The 25,585-nt window shown below is 48.6% G+C and overlaps 10 protein-coding genes across 10 annotated transcripts; all 10 read left to right on the forward strand.

Moving 5' to 3' along the window:
* Positions 1–1,313: 1,313 nt before the first annotated feature.
* Positions 1,314–3,131, forward strand: TEOVI_000351700 (spliced leader RNA PSE-promoter transcription factor, putative; the record flags this gene model as incomplete). Its single annotated transcript, XM_067226409.1, has 1 exon — positions 1,314–3,131. The coding sequence occupies one exon, from the start codon at positions 1,314–1,316 to the stop codon at positions 3,129–3,131; it is 1,818 nt and encodes a 605-aa protein (XP_067082510.1).
* Positions 3,132–3,407: 276 nt separating this feature from the next.
* Positions 3,408–3,863, forward strand: TEOVI_000351800 (uncharacterized protein; the record flags this gene model as incomplete). Its single annotated transcript, XM_067226410.1, has 1 exon — positions 3,408–3,863. The coding sequence occupies one exon, from the start codon at positions 3,408–3,410 to the stop codon at positions 3,861–3,863; it is 456 nt and encodes a 151-aa protein (XP_067082511.1).
* Positions 3,864–4,256: 393 nt separating this feature from the next.
* TEOVI_000351900 (RNA-binding protein, putative) lies at positions 4,257–4,811 on the forward strand (the record flags this gene model as incomplete). The annotated part of the gene is made up of 1 exon (XM_067226411.1): positions 4,257–4,811. The coding sequence occupies one exon, from the start codon at positions 4,257–4,259 to the stop codon at positions 4,809–4,811; it is 555 nt and encodes a 184-aa protein (XP_067082512.1).
* Positions 4,812–5,264: 453 nt separating this feature from the next.
* On the forward strand, positions 5,265–6,926 carry TEOVI_000352000 (uncharacterized protein; the record flags this gene model as incomplete). The annotated part of the gene is made up of 1 exon (XM_067226412.1): positions 5,265–6,926. One exon carries the CDS (start codon positions 5,265–5,267, stop codon positions 6,924–6,926), a length of 1,662 nt encoding a protein of 553 aa, XP_067082513.1.
* A 624-nt stretch (positions 6,927–7,550) lies between these two features.
* TEOVI_000352100 (uncharacterized protein) lies at positions 7,551–10,043 on the forward strand (the record flags this gene model as incomplete). Its single annotated transcript, XM_067226413.1, has 1 exon — positions 7,551–10,043. The coding sequence occupies one exon, from the start codon at positions 7,551–7,553 to the stop codon at positions 10,041–10,043; it is 2,493 nt and encodes an 830-aa protein (XP_067082514.1).
* A 571-nt stretch (positions 10,044–10,614) lies between these two features.
* On the forward strand, positions 10,615–15,363 carry TEOVI_000352200 (uncharacterized protein; the record flags this gene model as incomplete). The annotated part of the gene is made up of 1 exon (XM_067226414.1): positions 10,615–15,363. One exon carries the CDS (start codon positions 10,615–10,617, stop codon positions 15,361–15,363), a length of 4,749 nt encoding a protein of 1,582 aa, XP_067082515.1.
* A 1,474-nt stretch (positions 15,364–16,837) lies between these two features.
* Positions 16,838–18,184, forward strand: TEOVI_000352300 (leucine-rich repeat protein (LRRP), putative; the record flags this gene model as incomplete). The annotated part of the gene is made up of 1 exon (XM_067226415.1): positions 16,838–18,184. One exon carries the CDS (start codon positions 16,838–16,840, stop codon positions 18,182–18,184), a length of 1,347 nt encoding a protein of 448 aa, XP_067082516.1.
* A 352-nt stretch (positions 18,185–18,536) lies between these two features.
* On the forward strand, positions 18,537–20,003 carry TEOVI_000352400 (non-canonical poly (A) polymerase; the record flags this gene model as incomplete). Its single annotated transcript, XM_067226416.1, has 1 exon — positions 18,537–20,003. The coding sequence occupies one exon, from the start codon at positions 18,537–18,539 to the stop codon at positions 20,001–20,003; it is 1,467 nt and encodes a 488-aa protein (XP_067082517.1).
* A 500-nt stretch (positions 20,004–20,503) lies between these two features.
* Positions 20,504–21,469, forward strand: TEOVI_000352500 (Conserved hypothetical ATP binding protein, putative; the record flags this gene model as incomplete). Its single annotated transcript, XM_067226417.1, has 1 exon — positions 20,504–21,469. The coding sequence occupies one exon, from the start codon at positions 20,504–20,506 to the stop codon at positions 21,467–21,469; it is 966 nt and encodes a 321-aa protein (XP_067082518.1).
* Positions 21,470–22,234: 765 nt separating this feature from the next.
* On the forward strand, positions 22,235–25,141 carry TEOVI_000352600 (uncharacterized protein; the record flags this gene model as incomplete). The annotated part of the gene is made up of 1 exon (XM_067226418.1): positions 22,235–25,141. One exon carries the CDS (start codon positions 22,235–22,237, stop codon positions 25,139–25,141), a length of 2,907 nt encoding a protein of 968 aa, XP_067082519.1.
* Positions 25,142–25,585: the final 444 nt, after the last annotated feature.

Genomic DNA, 25,585 nt, shown 5'->3' on the forward strand with positions numbered 1-25,585 from the left:
AGTGGTGTAGCGGCCGCACTATCCGCAACTCCATTTATCTTTAGACGCCTGGCCACGCCTATCTTGCTCCAAATGATTATTTTGCATGATGCCGCTCTTGGAGGGACGCACCGTTCCAATGCGTCGGTTTTTTCATACGTGTGTGTGTGCTCGATCTCTCTGGGGTGTGAGTTTGTTTTCCCGTTTCACGATGCACCAGCCGATCCGGCATTCGGGAGGTCGCCCGATCACGACATGTTCGCGCAGCTGGGAGAAGCCAAGATCGATTCAGTCCCTTCCGCGTAAAAGTGGGTTTAGGTCCCGTACGGCATTCCCCTTTGGCTTAAGCATCAATTTTGTGGTGTCCGGCGAGGCGCCCCCACGTGTTCCACGGGGTGAAGCTGCTTTGTCGCGCTAGAAGTCCCATGACACCGCCAGGCGACCGAGCTCCGTCAGCTGCCAAAACTTCCGTGCTGCCTGATGTTCGAAGGGTAGAATGCGCGAGCCACCTGGCTTTGATCTCCTTTCCCTGCGGCGAACCGGATCCCTGCGCAACGATGGACTGAGCGGTACCATCGCATGGGTTGGGTGGGGGGTCCTCGTATATATACGTATGTGCATATGTTGTGGCCGCGGGGGTGTTCTCCTTATCGTCCGTGTCGGCTGCGGTATCCCTGGGTTAGTTCTTCTATGTGCCACGGTTCCCTCTCCCCTAGGGGCATTCCTGGCGTCTATTGGGGATGGGGCGTTTGTTGGTGTTGAGGGGCTTCTGCGGGGTCATTGGATAATGTCTGAAAGGTATGGTTGTTTCAGGTTCGCGCTCAGGGGGTACGGATGGTGCGCGTATGCGGATTACCTTTGTGTGTGCTTGTGCTTCCACTTTGCTCTGCTGCTTAGAACTGGTAGTTGTCAACAAGGGTAGATTTTGTTGCGTCTGTTCCATCGTAAGCTAGTAGCTGTTTTCCCGCCCCTTGCTAGTTGCTTCATGATAATACAGGGTTGTGGTCATTCTTCTACGTAACAGCGAGCGCTCCGTAAGCGGGATCGAATATATTTCCCGCTGTTATTTGTTACCGATTTTCAGGGTGTGCCACTTCGGTTCTGCAAGTGGGATGAACTCACGTCAGCGTCCTGTATCTTGCAAGCGGCAGGAGACGTGTGGGTGAGCAGAACCTAAATGGGTAAAATTGATTTTGAGGGATGATAGGAAAGATTTTCACGTGGAAACCGTCCCATGAAATTGATGTGAGCTGCTTTTTATTATATTTCTTGAACTTTGGTGACATCTATCCACTTTATTCTCAATCATGTGTTTCATATCTACATAGGATAAGATGAGAAGTAGTGCTAATTTTTTTTTAGCGAATAGTAGTAGCGGCGGACTTTCGAAATATCGCCCCCGATTTCGGCCGAGAAGACTTGTGCTGCCGGTAAATCCTTCTGATGTGCATAGCATTAGTCGAGCGAATAATCCCATGTACGCGAAATATCAAGAGGGTATTCGATTGAGAAGGAGGGCGGAGCGCCGCGGTGTAATTGCACTTTCTTTCGTTCCGTCTGAACGCAGCGTGGGTGATGCTTTTCGGATTATGGTTGAGGTGTGTGAAAAGGAGGGGTTCTTCGAGTCAAAGTCGTCCACACCAAATTATCTCCGTAAAGTACGTGAATTAATCAAGCGCGCTGAGACGGAATTAGGGACCGGGGAAAGAGTCGAAAATACGTCCGCGAACCCATCTTTTTACGACATTGGCTTGTCAGAAGCGAGGGATTTATCAAGAAACGCAGATAAATCACGTCATGCTGAGGGCAATATCGAAACGAGGGAGATAGACTCACTGTGGAGTCTACTAAATGCTACTCCACTTGATTCCCCCGTTCATGGGATTTTGGCCTTGAGGGGAAAGGCCCTCCTTGAAAGTATAATTGCTAACACCGTACAACAACAATATCCACGGCTGCGGTCAAAGCACTTGCAGGAAATCATACATGAGTGTTGTAGTCTTTTGGCATGTGGAAGAGCCGCGTTCCGTCTGGGATTCGCTGACGTTTGTGGAATTAATGGGGAGATAAACATGTGGCGTGAACTCAATGTCCTCACTGAGAGGTTCAATACCGCACGACATAAGGCTGCTGCTCACCTCCAACGTGTGGAGAAAGGAGTGACACAACAAAGACGATGGTATTGGAGGGGCGTTCTCAGGTCTTCATCTAAGCGATTGAAACAGTTCCCTGTACGTCAAGGTGATTTACTCCCCCGAATGGAGTGGATAAGGGAGTCTGTGTACGCGTTCGTTGCCTTTGTGGATCTGGCAGAAAAATCAGGTGACAATGTCCGTGTAGTGCCACTGATTGAAAATCTGTTCTGTGGTCAAATATCCTCGTTTGTAAGCACCAACCAGACACTTAAGAAGGCGCATAGGATGGTTGATATGCTGTCAAAAGCAAGAATTGAATGTGATGCCACAACGGAAAAAGAGAAAATACAACAATTAGAGTCTCTTTCTACTGACATTGAAAATGAGCTTGCCGCCCTCGAACAATTCACTGATGACGAGTTAGGAGTTATGAGCCGTGTCGTTCATCCGCTTAATGCTCGGAGCGACAACCGGAAAGAGCAGTTTTCGTCCAGTGGTGGTGCCCATGCGGTGCAAAGTCTTAGGGATGACATCTTCGACGATTACCGGGTAACTCGTCACAACAAAGAGGCGCCCCCTATGGTGATCAACTGTATGCGCCCACAAAATGCTCTGAAAGAGGCTCAAATCATTCTCCGCTACGATCCGAATGTGTCAGAAACATTGTCGTCATCTCCTATAGATGTCGACCAGGTGATCCGAAGGGTCACTGAGGTACACGAAACCAATTCTTACGCTACGCTTTACAATTTCCAGCAGTTTAGGCAGGTTGAATATACGGTTTGCCGGCTTTACGCAGGAAAGCGTTGTATTGGCCAAGGAAAAGGCGAAACCCTGATGGAAGCAGTAAACGAAGCGGCCCAGCACACACTTCTTAATTATTATCTTAAAGACGTGAGCAATGCGAACTCCCGTGAAAAAGAAGAGGACGCTGTCACCGAGGCCTTCAGTGCCACTCCACCTGAGTTGACGGAGGTCCGCGTCAAAGAGGCTACGGAGGAAGAAGTTATTTTTTGACACCTCTTTTCCACAAACATTGAAGTTTAAAAAAACCTACGTGTTGTTTTGCGGATATCGGTTTAGTTTAATATTTAAGTTTGAAATTATTGACTTGCTACTGGTCGATCATACAGAACACTTCCTTCTTGTTATTAAGTGAATTTTCAGTAATTCAAATTCTTATGTACCTTCCGCCACTTGTTTTTTTCTAGGAAAAAGTATACTTGGTATACAGTGGCTCGACAACGTCACGTAACTGTTTAAGGGGGAGTTAAGTGTGCGAGCCGGAGGGAAATGAGTACGATGGATGTCCCGGGCACCGCCATTGAGCAGTATTTCAACCAGCTCATCCAGATGAGGCTTCTCACACAGGTGATTGTATCAGATACTCGGGGTGATACGACTGTTGCGTGTCTCATGGGTTTGGAACATGGAGGAGACGCTGTTGTTTCGTCATCTGAAGATACGTACGGCGTAGCAGAGTCGGTAATGGAAAGCAACGTCGCCCTTAGTGGTGCTCGATGCTTTCAGAATTTAGACCAACTGAACCTGGGTGTGCCACTCTATGTAAGCTTTCAGTATCACGATGATGTCGTTGTGCAGACGCTCGATGGGTGCTGTATGCTGACTCTCATCGGTAGCCGGTCCCAAGGACATTTTGTAGGTGGCCTACTAACACTTCTCGATCAAATACGTTCGTGCGAGGCATATCAAGAGCTACTAACACAAACTCAACTATGCTTTAGGTGAAGTATCTACTTCCAGTCGTTTACGTGTCAGAGGCCATATTCTCTTTTCTACATTTCCTTTTATTTCCCTGATTGTCTTGAAGTCGCCATGCGGGGTCTATTTGTGACGTTTTGTTGGTCATCGCTATTTCTCATTAATTTATTTGTGTGCTCGAGCTCTCAGCATCCTGATTCTCTACTCTGGACCCCTTTGCCCTTTCCCTTATTGAACCCCTCTGTGTACAGGTATTTTTTGAAGGCCATTTTCAACGATTTTCGTCTATAGTTATCCATTCTTTCTCGCATTTGTGCTCTTTCCAAACCTTTCTTTGTTAGGCAGCCGGTACCATTCGCAGCAGCAGCCAGAAGTAGACTAATTTGCAAGTAGTTTGTACCATACGTTGTCAAAATCGTGATGACTGTGAACATCGTTGCGCGCATTTCCAACTTACCAACCAGTATTACGGACGCTCACTTGCGGGAGCTAATTGAACCGTTTGCACGAGTGAGGTGTATTATTATGCCCAAGTCTGCTCTTTGGCAGACGTGTCCCACGGGGCGCGCGGAAGTTGTGGGTGCCACGACTGATGACACTATATTGGTATACGTCCATCTCCACGGATCTATCATTGATGGTAATCGAGTAAACGTATCATTTGGGAAAGTAGCCAAATGTGTTCAACCGACTTCTTCATCACGCTTCGCGGGAGAACGGCGGGAGAGGACGTCACGCCGCACGCGTAGTGAAAGCAGGGGGGCGCGGAAAAGACCGAAGAGGGGCGATCGTAGTGGGGAATATTGCAGTAGGGGGCATGGGAAGCGGCAGACAGTGAGGCGGTCACCTACTCCACGGAAAACGAGGCGCTACTCTACATCTCCTTCGAGCAGAAGCTCCTCTTCCGGACGGGACTCGTGGTCAAGCGACAGAAGCCGAAGCCGAAGCCGCTCCCCGTACCCAAGTTGGAGCTAATAGCATTAAGGTAACTGGGCTCTCATTTCAGTTGGGAGAAGTGAGGTGTTCTCAATCGAGATTAACGAGTTGGCGCACGGATGTGTTGTGCGGAAAATGCGTGAGACGAACAAGGAGTTGTTCCGTCGATATGTTTTTGTTCCCCTCCTTCTGGCAGATAGTTGTTTGTTCGTTGAAATTAATACTGGTTTAATGTCTCTTTCCCCTCAATTTAAGTGGATGCGCTCTTACACTTTCAACGGCGCTGTCATGACAAGAGGATATTGTTATCGTAATATGTGTATGTGCACTTGTATAAGCACATGCTATATATATACTTTTTTAAACCCCCTTGATCATACATTACAGTAAAACCATTACGGGGTTGCCTGTTTCTGATTTGGCTACTGCAACAAAAAATCATATTAGTAGGGAGAGAGTATTTGTAAAATAAGTAGGGTAGGGAGGGAAGTGATGAACAATGCTAATGACACTTTAGATTACAGTGGTAACACTTCCTCTACGTATTCTGCCGCTGTAAACGAAGAATTTTTAACTCCTACAAGACGTACTCATGTGTCAGTGTCCACTTCTCACGTGAGCAGCTCCGAAGCTGACTTCGTCACGGGATCAATGGTCGACGATGAAGAATATTACAATGAATACACTAGTGGGTATGAAAGCAGAGTGTATACTCATGCATCCTTCACCTACGACGAATTTTCTTCTGGATCCCCAAATTCCGACGACCTGAGTTCAACGTTCATGAGCTACTATATTGATAGTGTCATAGGCCAAAAGACTCGCTATTTTTTTTCTGTTCTGCGAAAGCCAATCGTGTTCTTCTCGTTGATATTGCCTGGGTCTAACTTTGTTGGGTCCCTTGGTCGTCTGGTATACGCTGTAACTGTATCTGCGTCCAGACGCACAGCGGTAAATTATTCTATGGGCGTGGAAACCCTTTGCGTCCTTCCTAAGGGGTATGGGCACATGCCGGAGCACTTGCAGCGCGCACGTCTTGCATTGCCCTCATTTGTTGAGTACTTTGCTAAAATGTTGTTGCGACTCAGTGGAGTTCCTTCGCTTGCTGATTTGCAGAAGAGAAAATGGTTAGAAACGGTGCGAATTCTGAAGAGTGCAACTGGGGAGATTATATCACAGTCAGCCCACCGGTCTTCAGGGCCAATGATACCGCTTGCAGTTTTCCTTCCAGTGTTTTCACTCAGTGTTATTACGATAGCTCGAGGCGTGATTTCACGGCAACAAACCTATAACGAATATGAGGAGGACGAGGACGTGGCGTACGAAGCGGCGCATTCAGGTAGTTACAAGGGGGTGGCAGCTTCGCGAGGGTTGGATGCGCTACAGCTGTCTGGATTAGATGACTCATTCCCAAATCTAGGATCGGAAAAATCAAACGAGGTTAACTACAGTGGGGTGGAAACGCCGAAAGGTTCACCACCCGCCCCCGAACTTTTCCCGTCTCCTAAACCACAAGGTGAGAGACATGCCCCCTCTGAGACACAAACGAACCCCCAAACAGTACCAACTTCGAGGGATTTATCTCCTGATTCTTCCGCTGTCGGTGATGAATTTAAATTGATAATGTCCCCCACATCAGAGGATCCGGGGCGAGCCCCTTCTGCGGCTTCCCGGGAAGCTGTTCGGCATCCTAAACAGTACGATCTAAGGGGTGATGTCGTAATCGCTTTGACTGGGGAGCCGTCACCTCAAGAGGTGGATGTTCTGCTTATGGCGGCGGCGAAATATAAGTGTCGGAGGGTAATTTTGCCCTCTTTAGTGGCAGACACAGCGCTGGCGTCAGTGCATCCTTTAGTGGATGTGGTGAAGGTCAGCGATGTGATGGAACATGTCATGAGTGTTGAGGAAAGCGAAGGGCGGACTACTGTTGGAGTTTTTCTGCGGCCAGTAACTGATGAAACGGAGGAATTGCGGCTCTTCACACACCCTACCTCTGTAGTATACATTTTTGTGCCTGCGGCATTTTTGGAGGCTAATGTTATCGCACATCTGGTTGACCGTAGCGTTTATTATTCGGCATCGTTGGACGAACCCTTCCCCATCAATGTGTGTCTTTATGACCGCCTTACTAAAGAGCGACGGGAGGGTGCGTGATCAACGAAGTCATTGTTTGAGTTGTGTCCAGGTGTGTATTTGTGTATGTGTTTATTGGGATGGGGTTATAAATACGCTTTGTACTTTTTTCTTAATGATCAAGTAACAACACATATTGGTGAGAGGGGTACTCCTGTCTTGTACATTTGCCATCCAGGGTTTTAACACCACCCCTTACCGATGGGTGCATGCTTGTACTCGTACAGTGCGTCCGCTTCTCTCTATCCATATATCATCGCAGCAGCATTTAACCGTTCATGCACTCTTGTTTGACATTTTCTTCCTCTTTCCCCCCTTTTACATTCCTCTGTAAACTTGGACGATGATATTTTAAATGTTTTGTTCGAACTATCAGCGCGTAAAGGGCAAAGCACTGCTTCTCAGGAAAACCTACGGAGTGGTCTTGAGTTGTTTTCGCTCGGGCTGTACCGAACTGGTTGTGCAGGGAAGTTCCATAGAAAAAGATAAAATAGGTTTACTCGTAATTTCGCTTCCTATTTTTAACACGGATAGACTTTTTTCTCTGGGGGTTCGCACTAATATATATATATATATATATACATTGTACAGCCGTACAAGGTGCACAAACGTTTTTAAAATTTGTGCGTATAGATTTTCCATTATATGCTTCGACCGCACTGCACTGAGCGAGTCCCTTCCTGTATAGATTCAGGATCCGGAAATGTCGTTTTTGCGTTGCATCCAGACCCATTTGGTAACCAAGTTTGCTGGGGCAGCTGCGTCGTGACGCGAAATCTGGAGTTGGTTTTCAGCCGCCCTTCGTATGGGGCGTCTCGGCTCAAAATCCCCGGGGCGCATGAAAAGGGAGACACCTCGCAATTTTTTTGTTTTTCGTGTGTCAACGCGACGAAGTTGTTGGGCGTTCCCATTGAACCCAAATGGGTGATGAGCTACGACTTGAGCTCAAACAGCTACTCGGAGGAGACAGAAATGAGCCATGCAAACTCGGTGTTGCAGGGACTCCCGACGGTTGCCATGTTGCTCATGACAAATAACGCTGAAACTAAGTTGCTCGTCGTAAACCCTGTTTTGCACGTGGAAAAGAAAGAGCAGATCATTACTTATCGTGCAACCCTGCTTACCTCGCCCGACAGCGTTCAACATGTCGTGATGTGCCGTGGGGGTAGGGTGGTGCTGCTACTTGAGCAATGTGTGGGTGGTAATGTCGCATCGCAATGTTTCGGCTTACTTATCCGGGATGGGCAGCCCCATGCACCATTCAAATCCGTGCGGCTTACCGTTCCAGGTGAGTTTATCGCGTCGATGCCCGCCCAGCGGATTATTTGTGCAAGAGCACGAAGACCTCTGGGTCAGACTACGCATGCAATGATTGAGACAGTCGATACAGAAGTTACAACCTTCACCGATCATGGTGTGGTAATCGTATTTCGGATAGGCGTATCTGATGCGGAACCACAGAGAGTAACTTGTGTGTGGGTTTCGCACCTTTTCCGGCGGAGTGAGTCGCAGAAAAAACTTCTTAGACCCCTCGGTGTGGTTGAAAGGTGGAATACAACTATGTCTTTCAAGCAAGCAACGGGACTTGCCGGCACAAAGCCGCCACTCCCTCCTCTGGGGTGCGAGGTACCGCAACAGTTACAGGGATTTAAAACACACTCGTCAATTATTTGCGCAAGTTCCAATGGTGCACTGATTCTAGTCGCCAAACCCAACTCCCCAGATGCGTTTATCGCCTGTCTAGGAGCGAGCGTTCATGAACGCTCGAGTGCGAATGCGGGTGTTGGCGTATCTTTGCCACCGAGTTTGAACCTTTGTGACGCTTCGTGGATTAGTGGGCCCCTTTGTGGCTTTTTGCTTCTTGGTAACGATGATGGCAGAAAGGTTCTCTCTCTTTATTTTCTTCCGCTCACCGGAGAGTCACCACGGCGGGTGCACATTGAGCAAACCGACTGCGAGTGGGCAAACATAGAGAACAGGAATGTTCGCTTCTTTTCTCTCAGCACAGTAGTGAATATATTTGGAGTCCCCCAGTTGCGCATATCACTGCTCTTTTCCCAGCACCGCAAAAGAGGGGACACACAGATAGAAGACTGGAGTGAATTACGTACTTGTCTCTTCTCTTTTCCAACAGTTGCATCCCTATCATCGGTTGAGGACCCCGCACACGTGTCAACCCTTGTTTATTGCACTGGACTGGCTGCTTTTGAGGCAATTCCCTGGCCTGTGGGTACGTCTGCACGAACTAAGTGTACAGATGAGGTCCACGGTTTCGGTGATGTACAACTTTCGACAGAAGCTGCTCTCGAGTCACAATTAAAACGTTGGCCTCATTTGGAAGAATCGGGAATTGAATTCTTCTGCGGATTAATACATGAGATGATTCAACGTCTCACGACTAGCGTACAACGATGTCGTTTCGTTGATTCGGGGTTCGGCAACCGGGCCGTTGCCGCACTGGTAGCAGTGTTCCAGGGTGTAGCTGAGGCTTTCGTCACCCTCGGTGTTGCGTATTCATCAACTCTTCTGAAGCGTTATTTGTGCTATGTTCACAGCATTCTGGTCATACTTCGCCAGGCGCTGACAGTTATGGGTCAGTATGGTGCAATATCTGCCTGCTTCTCCGCAGTAGCTCCGTTTGCGCATCTTGATAGCAGTGGAAGCGAAGGCGAACTACAACCTGAGTGGCGCGCGTTGCTTGGGGCACTCTTTGACGAGGCATTAGCACACACGTGTGCTTACCCTTCGCTGGCACAGGCGCTTCTTCCGCACTGCAGCGCAGGTGTGAAACAAATAATGGAGGCTGGACGACGCATGGAACAGTGGACGCACAAGCAACAAGAAACCGCAGCTACGACCTTAACGACAGCTGATAGGGGTGAGAGCACACAGGTCCGAACACTGCAAGAGGTTCTCTCGCTCGTGCGGAATGGGGCGCCTGCATTGTCGATGCTCTCCCCTGCTGACGTCTGTTGCGCGTCGCGGCGTTTGTTCTTCAGCGATGGAATAGACACAGTACAGGCTTTCCTGAAGAGTTTCGTTGGCGACTACTGGATGAATTGTCCAGATATACAAGCCGTTTGTAAGGAGTATGAAACAGTGAAAGAGGACATGGATATAGTTCTTCAGTGCCGTTAAACACATGGGGCCCAACGCGGAAAAATTACCCACTTGGTCGCAAAAAAAAAAAAGAAATGTGATGGTATACAATCTTTTTTTTATTTGTTTTCCAGTTCTCATGTCAGGACACATTCCATGCGTACAGAAAACACTTTAATTTGTTGGTTGTGTAAGGGTATAATAAGTGTGTTCTTTTCAGATCTGCGTCGTATGCAATATCTCACCCCCCTTCTCGTATTTCCCGTACGCCTTACTGCTGTGGATAAATAGTCACACCTTCTCGTTTACGCCATGCTGTGTTGGCGAAGCGAGAATGCTACTTTTCATTTATTTCTTTTGTGAGCTCTCATCTTTTGCACTTAATTCTTTGAAAACTGAAGCACTTTTCCTTGGCAGTGAGGTTAAGCTTGGTAAGGGGTATAACATCATTTTTATTTCTGGAAACGGCTGTGGAAACAGAAATAAAATTGGCTGGGTTGATACACAAGAACCGGGGTTGGTAGTGTGGCGTTAGCCGCAGTGGGTGAACGTTTGGGCGAAGCAGCTTCATTTTCAACACCAATCCCAATATCGTCCTTTGTTTACCAGCATGGACGCAATAAATGAATCAACATTGATGAGCCGCGCTGCCCCAAATGCACCGAAGGGTATAAGTGTCCTCAATAAGAGCGTGCATGAGTCCATGCATTTCCCACCTGCATGGGTTTCTCTTTCGGTTGGCCACTTGGATGATGCCTACTCCCTGAGCAGCAAAAACAACGATGTTCTGTGTTTGGCAGCCTCCCTTGTGATGCGAGGGGACACAGAGAGAGCACTAAAGATGATGGAAGCGCTTATAATCTCCAGTTGTGTCGTAGTCCACGAACGCCTAAAGGGGCTGCTGTCCGATGATTGCTCCTCCTTGAAACGGATGAGCCAAGTCTTGTTAAGCCATGTGCGTGGTAGAGCCGCACTCGCAGCAGCACTGGGTGCGAGCATTGATCCTACCAGTGAAGAGTGTCAGCAAGCTGCCATGGGCGCATGCGAGATTGTGGATTGGGATGTTATCCACAGGTGGTTTATCATTGCTCTCCTCCTGCACGATGGGGATTATAAAGCATCGGACATTGTGTGGTTTCATCACTTTTTCGCGCTACCCCCCATGACGACCCTCGATGGGAGCCCGAAATCGGCCACCTCAGCTAGGAAGCGGGATGCCGATACGTTGTCGGCCGGTTTTCTTGGTGAAGGTCCAACTGCTATGTGGGCCCCTATGGATGCATCCCAAATGAAGGACATACTACTATCCCACTGTGGCAAGGATGAGGTGCTTCTCATTTCCACCATATGCGCGTGGAAGACGCGACGCTATCGAAGTGTAACCACTAGCGCGACTGAGTTTTTGGCCCTGGCAGGTGGGGACCAGGTGATTCTGGATGACTACATGAGCATAATGGTGCGCTTCGTTCTTTGTATGAGTCTAATCGAGCTTGGAGAGCGCACGCTTGCTGGCAAGGAGGTGGCCATACTGATGCAACACAAGGAACCGTTTGTAGCGATGGTTGGTTGCAGCATTGCTACTTTTCTTCTACCGCTTCCGGAGTGTGTCGGGCGCATCACCTCATTTAACGGGCCAATTCCGCGGCGGAGGTATTTGATTGCTTTGTGTGAATACATTCATGCCCTTACCCTTTTGCAGCTAGGTTCGATGGAAGCTGCAATACGGGTCATCAGGGAGGCACTTCCTTATTCGTCTTCGCACAATGTAGGTGAATGGCTCTTGGACATTCTTTGCATCGCCTGTACGGCCATAGAAGACTCCAAAACGATAAGTGAGTGGCCCGTTTCCGTCCACCGGCAGCTGTACCTTGCACTGGCCCCCGCCTTTTTCGGTGGGTTTAACATGCACGAGCTGAAGGTGAACATGAAGTCGCCCCTAGGGCGAATGGTATACCCGCGGCGGACCGCCTTATGCGCTTCCATTAAGCAGATGCTTCCCGTGTACATGGTGCGGGCCAACCAAAAATTCGCTAAGGGAGAGTACGTTGAAGCATGGGAAAACGTGACGCTGGCGGTGGCTTGCGCAGAGGAGATTATCGGGTCTGTTGAGTTCGCCTTCACTGATTGCTCGCCCATGCTTGTGTACGCATTTGGTTGCCGTGTTGGTGAGCATGTGATCGGTGAACTAATGTCTTCGTCGACATCTGAAGAATTTTCAACATGTTCCGTTGCAGGTGATACCGCTGCCCTCGTTCAAAAAAGTGATATGCTGGGGGAAAGTGTGATACAATTATGCTTGCAGTGGGCCCGGCGGATACGGGAGTTTCACCCCAACGCTCGTTTGGGGGCTTTGACGATGTCTAAATGCACCACTTTTGCCCACACTGACAACTTCTTGAGCCGTGCAATGGATGTGGCTCACCGTTATCCAGGAAGCGCACTTGCGCAGAACTGTCTTACGCTTGCACTTTACGGTAATCACAACATTCCGGAGGCAGCTGACAGCGCGGCCAATGCACTTCAAACGTTCCCACACACAGTGGAGGTGAAGGCGCTTTACGGTTATATGCTGAAAAAGGACGGTCTATACTATTATAACTATCGTGGCCTTATTCCCATTCATTGTTCCCCGTGCAACGATTATAAGTGGGCGAAACGTAACATCACCACACTCATACTACTTCTAATCAACGTTGTCGTTATATTGGTGACGCTGTCGTTGAACTTGCCGAATGTGTTCTCGCTGTCGGAAACTGCAAGAGAAATAGCCGTTAGGGTGCAACTTCCTACTCTGATTCCCATCAGCTACACGCTCGTGGTGTTTACCTACGCAATCACGGCGAGCTTTACGAAGAACAATCTTACACACACGATACTGCAGGACCTCTTTTTTGACAATGGGCCGCTGAACCGTTTTGTCTTCGCTATGCGTGGGATTGCCTTCGTGAACGCAAGCAATGCGCTGTTGATAACTATCGTGGGTAACAATTTCCTATTTACCTCGCATTGGTACACCTTTTTGTTCTACCTCGTATTATTCATCGTGTTCGTCCCCTTTACTTCACACCTATGGCTTCTTCCTTCTTCGGATCAGCCCAGGGAGGCGATGTGGACATGGCTTGCATTGGTTTCTATCGACGTTGCTGCTACTGCTTTTCTGCTGGTGCCACATGTCATATTATTCGTCATCGAGCCGCTTATGTTCGCCTTGTTCTTCCTGCAGGGGAGCACCTATCGACCCACCCAAGACAACGTGAGCGGAAACGTAAAGAAAAGGTTGGTGATCCACACAGCGTACCGTAACGTGATGCCATCGCGTTATGCAGTGACTACTGGGTCGGGGTTTATTCATTTGTCTTTGTTGAAGCTTCTGTTTTACAAGACGCACTCGTCGTTATCGACTAAGTACCTGATTCGTGCACAGACAGATGAAGAGAACTACCGAGTGTTTCCGTTAATTGAGGTATTCGAGCCGATCTCCCCTGCACCAATCGAACTGGACGAAGGGACGAAATACATGTTGAAGTCGTATCTGCACTACCCTGGCGCTGCTACCACGAAGGTCGAACGAAAAGACGGTACAGCCGAAGGCGGCCAGCAAGGCTTGGAGTCTGACAGTTCTGAAGAGGAGGGCTACGATGACCCCGACTGGGGTGATCAAGCTCCGCTCACACGTTCATTTGCGGGTGGGAACACTGGCGGTGAATCGCCTGCTGTTGGGGAGGTGATAGATCAGGAGGCGTTGAACAGCTTTTTAAACGTTGGTGTGACTGTACTCTCGGAGTTCGGTAAGCGGCAGGGCAAAAGAAAATCTAACCACGATATGCCTGATAATCCTGTTGAACTGAGTGATATTCGTTCTCAGCGGAGAGACTCGGTGCCAGGGGGAGAGAGACGAAGTAGAAGACCATCCGCAGTATTCAGGCAAGGATTCTCGAGTCCGCGCGATGGCTGTGGAGACGGAAGGCCTAACCGATCCAAATCGGAGAGAAGAGCTTCTTTTGCGTTTGGAGATTCCTGCGCTGCGAGTCCGAGAGGTGCTGACAAACACAACCGGGGTACCGCCGACGATGAAAATCGTTACCTTGGGGGTGACTGTTCGGTTGCGGGATCCGGAGGCGCATCTGCAGCGCAGACGAAATATTCAAGTGGAAACACGACTTCTACGTTCCGTGACCCTGTTGTTGCGTCCTCCAGCAGCATTGGATCATCGAAGTGCACTTCAGTTGCCACTGGGGATGCTAAAGGAGGTAACCTTACGGAGAAACCATCAGCACTGCCCAAGTCCAAGGATAAGCGGGACAAGAAATCCAAGGGAAACGCATCTGATGCTCCTCCAGAGGAGCTTCAACTAAAAAAATCACTGGAACAACTTTGTGAGGTTTGCCGCTCCGTGTCCTTTACCAGTTTGAGTGTTTCAGACAAGAAAAATCTGGAGGGAGCGAAGACAAATGTGCATCAAAGTCTGTCGTCTCTGTGCAAGGGGGTGGAAGTTGGACCAATTCGCCTCAAGAGCGAAGGTTGCTGCGAGGCGGTTTGCGATGCGTTATTCCATTTAATAGCGGAGGGTGATGTGACAAATCCCCTTGAGGGGGTGAGGGGCCCTCTGGCAGAAACCCTGCTGCAACGCGTGGAGCTTTCTTGCCTCGCAAACCTTTTAGTGGCAAAGGAGATCCCCCTTCAGTGTGTATTGCATGGCCGGACGAACATCTTGAATATTGTTATGGTTCCGAGTTGCGTGGAGGGGATGTGTGCCGACAGGTGGTCAACAATACTAACCGCCCTGCAAACGGACGCCCGTCGGGAGCGTGTCGAGTCCTTGCGGCTTTTATTTAAAGGTTTGAAGTACATGAAGGGGAAAGACTGTTTGCAGTCAATTAAACCGATGCTGCAGACGGCTGTCACTGCCGTACTGATAGCTGAGTCGGCGCATGTAGCAGGCGAAAAGCTCTTTGCTCTTTTGGAGACAATTAAAAAAGAGGGGCGTATACCTATTGACTTTTGGGAGGAGGAAGATTCCCGCAACCGGACGTTGTTCTCGCATGCGTGTGCATCGGGGAATGCAGAGCTTGTTGATGCGCTATGGTGCACCGGATTTGTGAAGTGTCCGAATAAGGTCCAAGGTGATGGAACCAACGGGTTAATGCAGGCGGTTATTAACAATCAACGGCGTGTTGTACAGTGGTTCTGTGACCATGCGATGGATTCAACCGACAAAAGTTTTCAGCACGTACATCCCGTATATGGTGATGCCTTAAACATTGCTAAGGAGGTCGATGCCGACCTCCACGCCCTGATTGAGGCTAAAGTAGAGGAATTGAAGACATACCAATGGGCCTCAACCACGCAAAAACGTTAGAGGGCATCAAAGCCGCTCTATTTGGATGATCATATGTATGTATTTCGCCTATAAGTAAGAGAGTGTGACTGTATTAATTGTTTTGAATGATATAGACAGGACATGGGCCGGAGTGGGGAAGTGTAAGTGTGTAACAAACAAATGAGACCAACAACATTAAGGTAGATGTAGTTGAGGTTTTGATGGGCCAATATTCGAAACCAAAGGATGAAATTAGGGAAACGGAAGGGGAGGGTGAAGCAAAGAAATTTTCTTTGCGGATACAACTGTTGCAATGTTCGCTCCTGTTGCAACTTTTTATTTTTATTTTTAAACATGCAAACCAATACAATATCCAAATACTTGTGTTGTTATTAATGAGTTTGTTATATCTATCATTGGGAACATATTTCCGAGTTGTGATCAACTCAGCGCAGTGGGGACCTTTTAAAAGTGGAGCAGGGTCAACTACTCAGAGGGAGAAAGTGATAATAATGACACTTTCTTTTTCATTGAAAATAAATAAATTATATTGTATTGGGGGTGTACATAAACATTCTTGATATATTCTCTATAGTCCCTTATGTTTTTTTTTTTTTAAAGCCCTCCTTCTTCGCCTTGTCTTACATATTACTGGTGCTGCACATGTTGATTGGAGATATAAACGAGGTGTTTCTTTTTTTTTTTTCTGATACTGATATGGAAAATGTGGAAGAACGAAAAGCGGAGGAAGTTTGAGAAGGTTTTTAAAAATGTCACATCCGTTTCTGATCTTGTTTGCTTGGTTGTTCTTACAGAACGTTAAGCACGGAAAAGGAGTGAAAGGAAGCGTCCTCAACCGCACCTGCGACAGTTGTGCCACTTGCCGTCTGCTCCTTGATTATTGAAACACTTCATCTTCTTGCTTCTCTTCCTTCTACCGTATCATTGGTTTTGTTGAATTTCCTTTCTACTGTTAGTGACGTATAAAATCACGTCTGCACGTGTGAACAAATGCGGAGATGGAGCGTTTCCGTGCTATTGCGCACAACAGAGTATTCGTAGGGAACGGCAGCGGTATAAGGTGCTGCACTGAAATTGTCCCTAATGTACGCGCATAATAGTAAATTGGATCACCGCCGCGTGTCAGGTAATCGAGTACTAATCTAGTTTAAACCTGCTGAAGGTAACGGGAAGGAATCGCACGTTGGAGTATGGAGGAGGATTGGTGTGTGCGCATGAACGACCTGCCACCCTGTAGCGGAATTATCACAATTTACTGAAAGAGGAGCAAAAAGATGAAGCACGAAAAGGGGGGTTGACTTCCACTTTCCTTTCCCTTGCTTAGTTGTTTTTTTTGGGGGGGAGGGGAGGGATGCACATGTGTATATATTTCTCTCTTTGTATTCCCAATTTGTTTTTATTTAGTAACCTTATTTGTAGGGTAAACGAGCTGCCCCTTGGAGTCGCTGAGTAGTGGGTTCATCGCCTTAGCCTCCGAGCTGTCTGAACCATCATGCTCGCGGACCGCATAAATAGGATATGTGGTCTAAGGGGGAATCACAGACATACAATCAAGCCAGGTGCTTCCTTGGCAACGGTCTTTGACAATGATTCCTCCCAGGACTTGAAGATTGAAGTTTCTTGGAAGAGATTAACTTCCAAAGATTTGGATGGTATATGCCGTCTTATCGCGGAAGGAGATGCCGGAGCGCTCGTGAAAGTTGTTCACCTCTCAGACAACGATCTTGGTCCGCAGGGGGCGCAGAAAGTCGTGACGGCGATGAACATGTCGGGTGTCCAGGATTTGCTGTTGTGTTTCAACGATGTTGGGAGAGAAGGTTGCGACGCACTCTCCAACATAGTGAGTATTTCAGTGAATTTGCGGCTGCTTGATTTACGTGGTAATGGCCTCACTCCCCGTTGTGTGCACAAGCTGCTCAAGGCGGTTGCTGTGTCCACCAGTTTGAAGCGCCTTGGGCTTGGATCCAACAAACTTGGACCGGAGGGCGCTGCCCTTCTGGCTCGAAAGTTAGAGAAGAACACATATCTCACTTCCCTTGACATCTCGCTGAACGAAATTGGACCGGGTGGTGCGAAGCCCATTGCCAAACTTATAGAGGGACCTGAATGTGTGTTGGAGTGTGTGCAATTGTACGGAAACCGTCTCGGACCAGAAGGCGTTTCCGAGATTCTAGCGGCGGTTAAAAAGAATCGTTCTATTAAGCAGCTCACACTTGGAAACAACCACGCCACCGATGCCGTAGCCGCTGATCTTGCCGCCATGTTGCGTGAAAACACTTCGCTGGAGCGCTTAGATATTCGGCTAAACACCCTAACAGCGGCAGCCGTCCGTGTCTTTGCACAAGATGGTTTAGCACAAAACAGCGTGCTTCGGTCTCTCTGTCTTGCTGGAAATCCTCTTGACAGCATTGGAGGTGAGGATATATCCCAGGCACTTATTTTGTCCCAGGTGACCGTTCTCTCCCATTTGGACCTCAGCTCGTGCCAACTTGGGCCGATTGGCGGGATGCGTATCGCGAACCTCATTGGCACAAGCTCTACCATTACCGACGTGAACCTGAGTGACAATAAGCTGGACGATGAGGCATCTGCTTCGCTTGCGAACAGCATTTTGAACGGCGTGTCGATTTCGTCGTTAAATCTATCTGCTAATGAGATTGGGGAGTGGAGCGCAAGCAATTTGATCGAGGCAACTCAACGCAATTTCCGCATGATGTCACTTGTGCTCCATGGGAATAAAATCAACCGCACAGTCCAGAAAAAGATTGACACACTATTGGAGGAGCGCCTTGCTCGCAAAAATGCGGAGTGTCAGCGCACATCATCCTCTCGAGCATGATATGATGTACCAACACCGTTCGCGTAACGTGGAGTTACATTGAGGGGAGCGTTCACCCTGTTGTCTCTTTCAAATGTATAGTTTAGACCAGTGAGCCTGACACAAAACAGAATTTCAGATCTTTTGTTAGAAGGTACACCGCGGTGGAATATTCCTTTCGTCAGTACTCACACTGGCGTGACGTTCGCCCTGTGTTGCAGTGCCATGTTTGGTTTGTGATGACCGTTCATCTTAACTTCATGGTTGATTGTTCCTTAGCATCTGTTTCTCCCTTCCCCCTTGTCTAAATAACACTGACTCGCTACTTGTATGGAAAAAAAAATAAGAAAAAAAGGAGGTTTGAAATCTGCAAATGAGCGCAAGCGACGGAGGGAGAAGCAGTAAAAGGAGCGGCAATGGCTGGTCCCGCGTAAAAAGGTGGTCTGCCAACGTTCCTGCCACTTATGTCGAAGGAACGCAGATGTTAACCGTGGATGGAGCCCAGCAAACAGCAGTGGTGAATCCCTCCTGGAATCGGGGCTATAACCCTGCTGATTGCGCGTGGACGAGAGAAGGTGGGCTCAAACGGCACCGTACAGGTGACAACAATGCGGAGGATCGAAGGCTACGCCACAAGTCCAAGATGAGTACGCTGTGCCCCAAGACGGAACCGTTAGGAAGTAGCAACATGCCATTTGACTCGGAAGGTATCCATACTTTTGATGAAGGATTGCTTTCTTTCTTGGCAGCAGTTGCTCCCGATGAGGAAGCGCACCGCAAGGCGAGATTGGTTATGCATGATGTAGCACAAACTCTATACAACGTCGGCTTGCAAGTAGCACTTTTCGGTAGTTGGTCTACAGGCCTTTGTATTCCAAGCAGTGACATGGATTTTGCGGCCGTTTCAGTGATACCACATGTTGCCGGCAGAACGAACAACTCCAATATGTTCCGGAGGAACTATGAATACGGCGGAAGTTGTGGTATGGTGACAGAGTCTCTCTTTGCAAGTTTGAGTGATCCACCAGAATTTAAAAGAGAGCGGCAAAGAAATTACTCGTTGGCACTGCGGACTGTGGCGAAGAGCATGCGGTCTTCAAATTCCTTCTGTAGAATCGTTTGTATTCCACACGCCCGTGTGCCACTTGTTAAGGCTGTCCATTCCTGTGGGAAAGCAGTTGATGTCTCATTCCAGAGCGATGGTCTGAAAACCACAGCTTTTCTACGTGATGAGTTCAGAAGAGAAGAATTCCGTCGAGCTCGGGGGCTCATCATGTTACTGAAGGCTCTGCTTGACAAGTGGGAGCTTAACGATCCCAGTAAAAATGGCCTCGGGTCTTTTCCCGTATCTATTATGGTTCTGTGGTTTCTGCGGGAGGAGGCACCAAAGGAATGCACTGGTGAGTCAGGGAATAACTATGCCACCCAATTTGTTGCTCTTCTGAAATACTACGGCACACAATTTGACTATTTGAAGGAGGGAATTGACTATGCTAAGGGCTGCACGTTCACAAAGACGTCAACGGAACTGTTTATTGTGAACCCACTGAAACCCGGTGCCAATTGTGCTTCATCTGCGACACTGTTCGATTCCCGTGTCGTGCCGAATCTGCGTGGGGCATATAGAGACCTTTTACCACTTCTTAAACCCAATGTTACCGCGTGTTTGATCGAGAGGACTCTTGGTAGAGTATTTGGTGTTTCGCAGAAAGCCTTGAGCAGAGGCAAGGCAATGTGGAAACACCGGCAGGACGCTCGTGCCTACGTTGGAGGCGCAACGGCGCAGCACCAGTGGGATGAATTGACAAACATGTACGTAGGAAATCCCATTGGGGTGTAAAGAAAATGAAGAGACACGTTCAGTGGTTGAATTGTCGACGAAGGAGATTGTTGTATTCATGTGGGAATGAAGAACTCTTCCGTCCACGGTAACTGGATTCTTGGGAGCGTACTTGGTTCCGGGGAAATGCGCTTTACCCTCCAAATGCAGACAAATGTCAACCATCTTCGGGTGCTACCGAGAAAGAGGGAGCCACTATACTTTGTATGCGCGCATCTCCGTGTTACATCTTTTATGGCATGGATGGCTTCACTGCCTTAACTCGCTGTGCTTGGGTTGTGTTCACTCAGCTCCCACCTTCGAGCTCCCCTAACGGTCGATACTTTCCTGTCCTCCAGATAAACTGGCGACCCAATGCACATCCGTTATGGGTGCGCCCTATATCGATTTACCCATTCTCTACACGTGGTGACAATTTGTAAATTTCACTTCACCTGCCACGCAGTCTCCCTAATATAGAAGGAGAAAAGGTACGAGGATTAGGGACCTCTTTAGATTTTATGTTCGGAGAGCTGGTCTGCGGCCCACCCGGAAGTGGCAAAACAACGTACTGCGAGGGAAAACGGCAGTTTCTCAGCGTGTATGAACCCACACGACCCGTAGTACTGCTGAACCTGGACCCGGCCAATGAGGATATCTTTCCTTACCCTTGCGATGTCGATATACGTGAGGTTGTCTCGCATGTGCGTGTCATGGAAACGGAGGAACTTGGACCCAACGGTAGCTACTTGTTTTGTGCCGCTCTCATGGAGCGTCGCATCGACTGGATAATACAAAAGGTTGAGGAAGCCGTTGACCGCCGTTTGCGTGACGTGGTCATCACTGGTGGGGGCTCCGTTCACCCCCGCCCTCCATATCTGATTATCGACTGCCCTGGGCAAGTGGAGTTCTATTTAGGTTCTCCTGTTATGCATACACTTTTCCGTGCACTGCAGAAGCGACTTTGCTGTACTCTCTGCACTGTGCATCTCGTAGACGCCAGTGTTTCAACACGCGACATTTCTACTTACGTTTCAAGTTGCTTGCTTAGCATCACAACGATGATTGACCACGAACTGCCGCATATTAACGTGTTTAGCAAATGGGATACCCTCTCGGTAGAGGACTCCGAGGAAGGAGAGGCTTATCTTCGCGCCTCAAGCTTTATGGCAGAGGACTTCGACAGATTGTGGAAGAAGCAACTTCGGCAACGCCGTCGCAATCAGCGGCTTGCGAAGTTGTATCCCACTGGAGCGGAGAAGTTGGATGCTCGCGACGAACCGAGTGCGGCGGCGAGGGACGACATGGAGGTGGAGGCTATTGACCTGGAGAAGGACGGCGGTCACTTGTATCGCTACAGCAAGGCTGTAATGGAGGTTGTGGATGGTTATGGGTTAATTGGTTTTTTGCCGCTCGACGTTCAGTCACAGGATATGATGACGCGTCTAACGCAACAGATAGATGATTGCATCGGCAACTTTCTATGACGCGAAACTTCTCTATTCGTCTCCACCGGTGCCTGCGCGTATGCCGTGCTGTGCGGACAGTACCCTTGGTACAGCTTCTCAATGGCTATGCGGCGAGCGAGATATAACACATGCTCTAAGACTTTTTACGCGGAACGTCACCAATGTTGTTTTAGTGGATCGTTGCTGGGGATATTCGCCCTAAAAGCTGTACGAAAGCTTCCACTTCTCTAATCAACTGTGACATGCAAGGTTTCGTGGAAGGGAAGTTATCTGAAATTTTACTATGATCAGGTGCAGTCCCTCAGCACAAATGTAAATGGTGGTGATCTGATTCCACGCAGCTTCCGTAGTGGTTCAGAGAGCGGCCTCCCGCACGCCCGTTCGTGTTTACTTCATTACCCGGAAGGTTGGCCCTCAAACTATCGTGATAAAACCTTGAAGTTTTGGATAGCTGTCACAGGACGTGCAAGGCAGACACTATGTAATGGCGGCTGCGGTTTCCCCTTCACGGCCAGAAATGGGTCGTGTCACCGTGTCAACCCACGTGGTAGAATGAGTTTTCTCTCTTTTTTTGTTCTTTGATCGTGGGGTTGTTGCCAAAATTTTGGTCAATCGGGTATGACGAGAAATCGTGTGTAACTCGCACGTGTCCGTATGCGCACAGATCGTAATGTATGTGGCAAGACCCCCTTCCCGTATGTGAGTGCCCCCTTTTCCTGGCTTCCACTTGAACTTCCTTCCTTATATTCTCCTATAATTTGACACAGTGTATTTGTCATCAAGATGGACGTGGTGTTGGAGGTCCTCCGTACGTCCAACAATAATGACGAGCGCAAAAAAGCCGATGCACAGCTGCGCCAGATGCAGGAAAGTGATCCGCAAGCTTTCCTCATGCTTACGTGGGATGGCATATCCTCCACTGCGGTAGATACGACTACACGTTTCTTTCTCGCATCGACGGTGGTTCAATTTGTTGAGCAGTCATGGCAACATAGTGTCCCTAAAGATCTACAAGTAGTCATGATAAACCGCTACCTGCATTTGCTTCTTTGTAGTGAGCCCCTACCATCGGTGACACTCGCGCGGAAGGTCGCACTGCTCTTGGGACTCATGCTTAAGCGGTGCAATGCACGCGGTGAGCCTGGGGCGTTGCCTCCACCATTAGAGCATGCGGGTAAAATGATTGGGGAATCGGTGGTGCATGCAGTGAACAACCTAAGCCCCACTTTAATAGGTTTGGCAACGCAATATCTTCTTGTACTCCACGTTGTGTTGAAGGAAATGGAAGGTAAACGAGTTGGTGGTGTTTTTCCGAGGTTGTGTGCTTCACTCGTACCAGTCATGTCCAGCGTCTTCGTGTCAAGTGCGACGTGGGATTATGTGACGTGCTATATGCCACTATTGTACATGATGAAGTGTGTATTGCGTGTGTTTGGCTCTGGTGTGTTTGATGCTGGGTTCTATCCACACCTCTTGGACATTACCTGGCGATTGGCGCACTCCGTTTCCGTCACCGGACAACCCACGGAACGTGTGGAACGAGGACAGCGACTGATGGAGTACGCAATAAAAGTACAGTTGAAGATGTTGAGTGTCTTCCCGAGCAAGATGGATGGTCTTCCTCCTGCATTTTTTATTTCCCAAGGGAACGGTGACATGGAAGATAGGTCACTACTTGCACTGTTGGTCGCCATCATCGAAAGTCCGATTGGAACGGTGGTGACGGAGAAGCTTGTTTGCCGTGCTCTACTGACCTTTAAGGCTCTCTTAACGGTGGAGGATTCACAGCCGTTCGTAGCGAATTGCGTAATTGCACTGGCCAACGCACCACAGCTCCTGAGTCGCGTAATCGATCGTATTACCTATTTTCTTGCAGATGCAACAGGTGATGCAGTTCTTCGCGCGTGGGACTTGAGTCCGGAGCATCACGCTGCTGAGTTAGAAAGGTTGATAGATGATACAGAACACGTATCGTCATGTGCGGAGGAGCTGTTGCTAGCTCTCACAGGTTCCACACACTGCTCCGAAAGCAGTTTACGCTTAACATGGGAGGTTGCAAATACCTTGCTCGACAGAGGTGGTGTGGAAGAAGTGACGGCAGCGCTCCATGTTATTGGTATTTGTTGTTACACCATGGCTGACGGGCCGTACTCTGCCAGCTTCATGAACTTTCTGGCGGCGAAACTCCTCCCTATAATAACCGCTGCTGCAACTAGCACAGTTGGTGACCAAATTTATCCCTCCCCATTCGTGCTTCGGCGAGTGGTGTGGGTTGTTGGGATGTGGTGTGAATCCGTAAAGGGCTCTGTGGCTCGGAGTGAGGTGCACAGAGCCCTTACTTCACTACTCAGAGCCCCCACCCATGTGGTTTTGCAACTTTGTGCACTGCAGGCAATCGGGCATTTTATTTTGGATTTGAATTTCAGCATTGAGGATGTCCCAGCTGAATGCGTACAAGGCACACTGTGTGCCATTCAAAACCTTCTGCCGCAGTTAAGTGCCCCTGCCACAATCGAACAACTAGCAGGTCTTGTTCAGGGTTTGATAGCTCGAAAACTTCTTCATGTTGGTAGTGGGGAACTATTGTTGGACATGATGCTCCCTGCCGTGTACAGGGCGATAAGTGGCGCGCAACGCACCCCTGACGGGGAAGCCGATCACAGCGGCGGGAACGACGACGGGGATGAGGAAAGCGATGACGATGTGTCTTTGCAGGGTCGTTGTATAGGTTTACTTTTGGAATGTGTTCATAGTTGCGTAACTATTGCCGCACCGGAACTTGAAGAACGTGTGTGGTCACTATTCAGAGCAATTGTTCTTCCCTGCACTGAACCTGGGAGCCGCTTGTCTCTATGGGCCGATGAACAGGCATGGGAACTGCTGCTGTCCATGTGCTGCGCTGCACGGTCGTGGTTACCGGAAACGAACGATGCTCTGCTTTTCTGTTTGGATAATATGACTCGTGAGATATCCTCACGGCACATTGTGGTCCGTTGCGTATATTCGATTCTGTTGTTATGTCCAGAACCAGCGAAGCACATCAGTGTCGCGTTGGTGGATCACGCTATGGCAGAGCTCACACAAACTTGCAGCAGTGATGTTGCTAGCGCGTACTTTGCTCTCCTGGCGGTGATGCTGCGGCGTGGGGAGGTGACGTTGCGTTGCCACTTGCTGAGTTTAGCCCTCCACAAGTTTCTCAGCATCAAGTCTGTGCACTCCGAGTCCTTCAGTGAACAACTAGCACTCCTTCTCGCATGGGGTTTCTTGACTTATGGTGATTGTGAAAATTGGGAAGTTATACTTCTCGACACGGTGGCAAAGGTCCTTTTACACCACCCGAATGCAAATTCTTTCGTGGAATGGATTGTATTACTTTTTGACGTCTCCCCGGGCCCATTCGTGACAGAACAACTTGTGCGTCTGTTGCAACACTCACTCAGTGCACAACACACGGTACTCCTCCAGCTCATCGGGGAAGATGATAGGGCTATGGCACGGAAAGTAGTTGAAGGGACTCTACTGCCTCCATCATCCATGCAGGAGCGAGGTGCGGATACGGATGAGGCTGGAGAGTTGGTGCGTGATCCGACCGAAATGTTGATGGAATTATTCGGTGACACAGCATTGATCGGTGCTTCGCCGCACGTCATTCGCTTGTGCAGATTGTTTGACGTATGCACGATTTCTTAGTTGTATCGAACGTGGACGCGCAAGTAAACTCTACAGCACAAAGGATGCGAAAGAAAGATACTACCCGGTAATAGCTAACGGTCTTTAACCTCTTATATCCCTCATGCGTGTTTGCCGAGCCATTATTGTGGTGCGAGGTGCAATGTGACCTGTTGTGGGTGCGGGAAGTAACACGTACTTGCGCATGAACACGAAATAGTCAAGTTCAAATAACAAACACATTTACCGTTACTATGAAATCATACTTTCCTGTTTAATCTTTCTTTGCTTTTTCTTTTTCCACGTTGTAGACACACCCACCACAGTTTCTTTTCTTTTCTTTTCGTTTTTTGCTTTTTACACTTTCTTATAGATTCTCCTGTTTCCTTTTCGAGCAGTAAGTGCCTTAAAAGAAAAAATTGAGTAAACAACCGCATTTATATTGGATTTAAAAACAAAAAAAAA

The sequence above is a fragment of the Trypanosoma equiperdum genome (assembly GCF_001457755.1).
Source record: "Trypanosoma equiperdum strain OVI genome assembly, contig: ctg_763, whole genome shotgun sequence".
NCBI classification, from domain to species: domain Eukaryota; phylum Euglenozoa; class Kinetoplastea; order Trypanosomatida; family Trypanosomatidae; genus Trypanosoma; species Trypanosoma equiperdum.